The sequence below is a fragment of the Pteropus alecto genome, unplaced genomic scaffold (assembly GCF_000325575.1).
Source record: "Pteropus alecto unplaced genomic scaffold, ASM32557v1 scaffold49, whole genome shotgun sequence".
Classification (NCBI taxonomy): domain Eukaryota; kingdom Metazoa; phylum Chordata; class Mammalia; order Chiroptera; family Pteropodidae; genus Pteropus; species Pteropus alecto.
Window position 1 is genome coordinate 2,500,507 of NW_006443131.1, and position 7,292 is coordinate 2,507,798.

The 7,292-nt window shown below is 44.0% G+C and overlaps 1 protein-coding gene across 1 annotated transcript in view; it reads left to right on the plus strand.

The window, feature by feature from the left end:
• The window catches only part of NUP210L (nucleoporin 210 like), a gene marked incomplete at its 5' end in the record, with an annotated part of 50,435 nt that overhangs the window by 8,958 nt on the left and 34,185 nt on the right, over positions 1 to 7,292 (plus strand). Inside the window, 5 exons of the mRNA XM_025040850.1 lie at positions 2,315 to 2,383; positions 2,874 to 2,980; positions 3,648 to 3,788; positions 4,702 to 4,839; positions 5,313 to 5,468. Coding sequence (XP_024896618.1) covers positions 2,315 to 2,383; positions 2,874 to 2,980; positions 3,648 to 3,788; positions 4,702 to 4,839; positions 5,313 to 5,468 — 611 coding nt within the window. The remainder of the gene's footprint in view (positions 1 to 2,314; positions 2,384 to 2,873; positions 2,981 to 3,647; positions 3,789 to 4,701; positions 4,840 to 5,312; positions 5,469 to 7,292) is intronic.

Here is a 7,292-nt window from a genome sequence, read left to right on the forward strand (position 1 = left end):
GTCTGATAAGGTGGCGTCGGGGCAACGAGTCCTTCAGATACCCGGGTGCGAGGGCTCCAGGAAGAGGAAACAGGACCCGCAAAGGTCTGAAGCAGGACCCAGTCCGGCATGTTTAAAGGGGCGCAAGGAAGACCCAGGCCGGAGTGCAGGGACTCGGAGGAGTCAGAGGGGGACCCAGGGCAGGGGAGGGCATAGGCTATGCAGGGCCCAGTGGCTGGAAAGGTATTGTGTTTTTTCCAGAATTGTGTTAATTAGCCGTTTATTATTATGTGTCTAAAACGTATTAAAGGAGGGTTTTGGTCCAAAGTGATTTGTTCTCTAGTCATTTAAAGGTGCCTAGGACATTTGTCAACAAATACAATAGTACCTACAAAATAAGTCATTTAATATTTATTGAGCCCCAACTATGTGTCGGGCACGTCTCTAAATCCCCAGGGCAGATCGACATGGTTATTTTTTTTATCTTTTTTTTTTTTTTTTAAATTCTCAGTTCATATTTATTTATAATTGAAATCCATTATATTTATTTCTGTCTTGAGGACATGGCTGGTGCCTGGTCACGGTTTGTTCCGGCACCAGGCTTAGGGTGGCTGGCGGTCCTGCCCACAGACACGGGTAATATAAGAGAAGGAGCGGTTTAAGGGAAAAGAAAATGAGTTTAGTTTTTCACGTGAACTTGAAGTCCTTGTGAGAGAGACATCCAAGCAGACGTTTTTACTCCAGAACTGGAGGAGAAAAATTCAGGGCGAAGACAGATGTTTGCAAGTTGCCAGTTTATAGCTAGGCGGTGTCAAAGCTGCTGTGGACGGTCACCTCGGGAGACGGTGCGGAGCGGGAAGGAGAAGAGGGCCGGAGACCGCTGGCGTGTGCCCGCTTGAAGGTCCCCGTGGAAGAAGAGGGGCCCGGAAAGGACGCCAGAAAGAATGTTGGGGAGGAGGAGGAGAGCCAGGAGGGCGTCACACAGCAACCGAGTGACACATTTACAGAGGTCGCCGCTGAGGCCGAAGTCCTTGCGATGGGTGCGGATGCAGACGGAAAGGCTGCAGCAGCTGGGACGTCTCGGGTCCCTTTGTCCATAAAAAACTGCTCAGCTTTGACAAGGAGAAAAGGTAGACGTTTGAAAAACACAAGAACAAAATAAGAGAAACTCGAACGTGCCTGTAAGTTAAGCAGAGAGAGAGGGCGGAGATGAGAGCAGAGAGCAAGGTTTCTGAGAGGCAGGAGATGAGGTTCAGAACGGCGGAAGGGCTGATGGAAGGGACTTCTTATTCTGCTGACAGAGGAACGACTTGGTTTAGAGAGCGATCGCGTCTGTGTCCTCATCTGAAATGAAGGGAACATTGTGTTTGTGGGTTTCCCAGCTTTTGCGTTTCATCAACGTTGCACCAGAGTGCACGTCAGAATCAGACCTAGAGCTGCCTGCACCGTCTTTACCAGACGTGCTTAGCAGACAGACAGACGGCGTCTTCAATCAGCACGTCGATGGGGCGGCTCGAGGCAGCTTTACGAGTTAGATCCCTCAAGTCGATTAAATAATCTTTTCTTTCCATCGTCCCTATAGACAGTATAGTGATAAATCGCAGCCCAGTGCACGACTGAATTAATACAGCTTCTAGACGAGTGTACTTTGAATTAATGGGTGGTTTCCATTCAGTCATCTCAGTTACTTATTTCTCAGAGCAGAAAGCATTTCTTCTTAGCTTTTGGATGCAGGATATTTTGATAGGGAAGTATATTCTCACACAGATTCTGTATAGAATGATAGAATAATTTTGTATTTCTGCTAGAATTTAACTGACGGGGATGCCGGGTGGTATGAAGTCTAAGTGGCCTAGAAGTATCTTTGGTGGCAAAGAGAGGACATTTTGGTATTAAAGACTTGCCGCACTCAATAGAAAACCCATTAGTGACTATAAAACTGTAGAGCCCAGGGCTGGATGGCAGGTCGTGCCCCCATCACCACTTCGCAAGCCTTCAGCCAGACCGGGCCACTTCGTCCAGCTTCCCACGATGGGCTCCTGCATAAGAATCACTCGGAGAAAACGTTGTGCGGCTACATGAATATTAAAAGCAGGGAGCATGGTCGTTTTCTCTCATTCCATCCTCCTCAAACTTGAAATGCAAGCATACCCGATTCCTGTGTGACCGAGTCCCACCGACTTTTCTCGGAAGTGTACACGTTTAAGTTTTTGCTTTTCAAGGATAAGAAAAGATGGGATTTTTGTTTGTGGGTTTGTTATTTTTTCCTTTGGGAGCTCACCTTTCTCTTTTCACCCAGCTCTGGCTCATACGACTTCCTTAAGCAGAAATGAAGATGTCCACATGAGATCCGTGTCTGGATTCCCAAATTGCACCATATATGTTGTAGAGCCTGGATTTTTAGGTATTTTTAGACGACAGTTTTCCGAAAGCTAAATAGCTTAAACTATTTCACTAAAATGAAACTAGAGGGCTTCTTTAATCTTCATTTTGAGACCTAATTAGCTTGAAATTCAAGCTAACTTTGACATTTTCTCACATGATTCGGGTTAAATATTATCTGCATCTTGAAACAGATTGTGAAAAAATATAAAGATCCATGTAATAGAGGGTCAGGTTAGGAAAGAGACCTACAAGGAAGACACAGCACTAAGGGCCCTTGGCCAGGTGAGACATGAGTCTGAGCTAAAGAAACTAAAATCTCACCTGACACGTGGAGAATGAACACAGCTATGGTTCGTTTCTGTACAGATAAAAGTGAGCGTTTCTTTACACCAGGGCTGAGTTAAGCCGGGATCTTCAGAACCCCGAATTGTTATACAATTTGCTAGAGCGAAGTAAAAGATCCACTTTGGAAACGATTCTAATATGTTCCTTTCTCGGTTTGCGGGTAGGCCTCACGGTCCAGCCTGGAGACCGGTGGAGCCTGGAGGCGGGGCAGACGTACGTCATCACGGTGGGGGTGTTCGATAAAAGCAGCGCGAAGGTCTACATTTCAGATGTGAGTCTCGCATTCGCTCGCCCCTCGTGTGGATGGATGACTGCTTGAGCGGGCCATCTTTTTGGTTGGGGGGTCTTTTTTTTTCCCCCTTTGTTTCCAGATTTTACCTTTGGAAATGCAAGTTGCAACTTTATTATCATTATTAAATCGTTCTGTCCGCGAAGAATGCTCTCAGCCAGAAGTGAAAGTTATAATTCGGTCAGAATTAGAGAAAAGAGCCGAAGGGAGTGCCAGCGATGACACTCTGGAGGTGACCCTCATTCCACAGCTTCACTTCAGAGGCGGTCACCACAGTTTCGTGGTGGCGAGAGTGTAGGCGGGGACATCAGATGTCAAGTGTCCTTGAGCTCACTCTCCAGCAGCCATTCCCCCCACCCCCAACCGTCAGCTTATGGATTGGCACAAATCCCACTAAAATTTACATAAGCTTTGACTCTTTCTGTGATTATTTCCCATTCAAGTATCTTTCAGAAACTAGGACCGCTTTAAAATTACATCTTTCCAATCTAGAATTTCCACGAGGGAGAGCAAAGGTTTCGTTTTTATTTCTTTATCCCCAGAATGCATAGCCCCACTTTTTTTTCTTTTTAATGCTTTGGGATGAGGGTGGCTTTAGGGGATAAAACATGTCTGTTGAGGTTTGCATTGCTGTTGGGCTGCTTTTCAGAATCTCAGGATTAAGTACCAGTTCTCAAGGGAGTACTTCGAAGAGCAGCTGTCGACTGTGAACTGCTCTTACCACGTAGCGAAAGCCCTCAGAGCCGGCGTCACGAGCATAAACGCCTCCCTGATGTCCGTCAGGCCCCAGGTAGGGGTGAGAAGGGTGGTCTTCGAATGCTGGGAACCCCGATGGGGCTTGGCCAGCGTCCTGATCTGCAGGCACACGGGAGCATATCCCACCTTTGTCTTCCACTCAAATAAAAGAGCCCATCGGTAGGACACTCAGCAGTCCACACCGCCGTACATCCCCGACCCGGTCCCTGTGATGGCACGTATCTGCATTTGTGGCCGTTGTGTATTTTTATCATCTGAGGTCCCTTTAAAAAATTGTCTCACGTGCACATTTCCAGGTGTCAGTCAGGCCCACGTAGAATGCCTTCTGTTCTAAACATCCAGAGGGTTAATCCACCAATTTATTTATTTGAAAAAGCAAAATGTTTAATTTTGATGAAGTGTAATTTATTAATTTTTTTCTTTCATGATTCATGTTTTTGTTTCCTCTCCCAGAAATCTTTGCGTAAACAAAGGCCACAAAAATGACTAGAATTTTTATAGTTTTAGCTTTTATGTATGTACGGGTCCATGATGCAGGTGCCCCCGCATCTTTAAATGTCCTCTTTTTTTTCTTCCGAATAGCTTGTAACATCACTTCGCTTTTACGGTTCATGTACTTAACCGATGGCGATATAGCTACATGTCTTTCTTGCTGAAACTATGATTTCTTTCCCTGGGTCGATAGAACTCTTTTATTTCAGGAAATTTTAACTTTCCCTGATTGTGCTACTTATTTCGGGGCTAGCAAAATTCCTTTCATTGTCACCGAACCATAGTAGTTGTGCTTCTTTAGTGAACAGGAACATTTATTTCTTTGTTTCTTTTAGACATAGAAACAGGTTGAGTAATTCATTGGCACACCATTTTGCTGACGTTTTGAACATGAATGTGTATCGTAAGAACAGGACTTATAAAATTTATTTTGCTCTTTTTTTCTGTTCTTATAGAATAAAAATATTCAGCCTATGAAAGTTCCAATCGTGCACCAGCAAGAAGTGAGGATTTATTTCCCCATCAAGCTCACACCCAGCTTCCTGGCATTTCCTCATCATCCCACGGGAATGCTATATCGTTATAAAGTACAGGTATGGTGTCCTAGAATGTGAGAATTCACAGAGAGATGAGTCAGTTTCTCTGATGGCTTCATTTATTGAAATTTGGCTAATGTCAAATTTTGTTTCCTCCTCTTCCTAATAGTAGAACTCCTTTTTTGGTGACAACCAAATAAATCATGCTCTCGGATACTGTCATCCTAACGAGACTTGGTTTGCTTTCCATCTCTCTTCCATTATCCTTTCCTTGTGAATTTTATTAAGTGTCGTCAAGCTCCCCTGTGCCCTTGTCTGACCTTCTGTGCCACTGCCATTTCATAAATGAGCTGCTTCTAGCGTTTCCCTTGCCCGTCGTCCCTGTGGCATCAGTTTCTTCATCCGTCCAGCAATAATTTATTAAATATTTTTGTTATTTCTTAAACTTTGTTTTACCAGATTTTACATCTACGCGTACATCACATTTTCCCTTCTGTAGAGACTGAGTGTAAGGTTGTGCTTCTTCGCAGGTGGAGGGTGGCAGTGGCAACTTCACCTGGACCTCTTCGAATGAGTCAGTAGCCGTGGTAACCACTAAAGGAGTGGTGGCCGCAGGTCGGGTCAGGGGCCGCAGTGCCGTGCTAGCCCGAGACGTACAGAATCCCTTTCGATATGGAGAGACTCAGGTAAACAGCTCTCCAGAGAACCTTCTCATCACCCCTGGGACATGGTTGTCTGAACTTAACTACAGTAACACATTTGAAAATTTTTCCTAGTCCAAGTCGGCTATTTCAAAACGATGCTCAGATTCAGTCTGGGAGTCCACGCTCCTTAAATATCTCTAGACCTGGGCTGACTCCCGCTTCCCTTAGTAGATGGTTTTTTAATGTCTGTGTTTGTTTTCTCGTCTCTGAAATGGGGATGACGATAGTATCACCCCAGAGGGTTATTGTCAGAATTAAATGAGATGATGTTTACCCTAATGCTTGGAATATATTCAATAATTAATCTTATCTGGTTTTGTTATTGTATTTTGTTATTATTATATATATGAGCTTTACAGTAACCTTAATTCTAGTCTCGTCATTTTGTTTGTCAGACTTCTTTCTAAAATATTGAAAACTTTCTTTACTATATTATACAACAATTTTCATATTCTTCTTCCACTATTAACATATGTTACTGTATGTTGTTGTTCCCTGCAGGATTTGTCATTTGCTCTCATTCACTGAACATTTATCGAGTACTCTTGGGCACTTAACATCACACAAAGTATGGTGTTGAAAGAAATATAACATGTCATCCCCACTTTAAAGAATCTAAAGTCTAACGAGGGAGATACATTCACATGCAAAGTTAAATAACATTTTAAAGAAATGATATGTGAGATATTTTAAAGCAGTATGCTATCGAGAGCTACTTGAATTACACAATAAAAGTACTATTAGTTTCTAAAAGAAAGCCCCTTGCAGATGTGACTAGTCGGAGACTCTCAAGAATAGGCGGGAACTTGAACAAGACAGAACAATGGAGCCAGACTGAGGCCTGAGGGTCAGGCTCAACCCACCTTTTCATAGATACAGTTCTGTCAGAACAGAGCCACTTTCGTGCGTTTCTGTTTTGTCTATAGCTGCTTTCAAGCCACAGCTACAGAGTTGGGTAGTTGCCACAGAGACTGTGTGGCCTCTGAAAGCCTAAAATATTTGTTATCTAGCCCTTTACAGAAAATGTTTGCTGACCCTGCTGTAGACAGTGGGGAGCCAACACGGGTTTTTAATAAGGCCAATAATATGGTCAAGCCTGTGTTTAGAAAGACATCTAATTATTTTTTACAGTCAGACAAAAACAACTATATTTAGAAAAAAGGAACAAAAGATAGTTGCTGGTGCTGTACTGGTGGACGAGAGTGGACGGAAGGGAGAGAGCGAAGGCACAGTGTCCAGTTACGCCTGACCTAAGGCAGTGGGATTGAGTAGAGGAGAGGGGACAAATCGAGGTCGTTTAGAGGTAGCCTTAGCCAGATTCAGTGACCAAGGGGTGAGGGAAAGTGCAAGATTTAAAGACAGGTTTCTAGCTTTGTAGCTGAATGGATAGAAAACAGAAGAAAAAGAGGAAGAGGACAAATTCAGCTTTGGCTGTATTTCCTGTGATTCACCCCTGGAGGATCCAAGTGGATGTTTACATCTGGAAATAGGGGTGTGAAATGCAACTAAAAGGCTAAGTTAGGCTAGAGGTGAATATTTGGAGTTATCAGCATGTGGGTGGTCATTGAAGTTTTGGACCTGGATAAGATTTCCCAGGAAAAGCACATAGGGTCAGAAGAGACAATGGACCCTGTGTAGTAGGTGTCACTTTAAGAGATGTAGGCAGAGTAAGAGGAACTAGCAGAAGAAATGTGGAAAGTGACACATACACACACACACACACCACCACCACCACCACCACCACCACCCCCACACCACACCACACCACACCACACCACACAACACCAAACCAAAAAACACCACAAC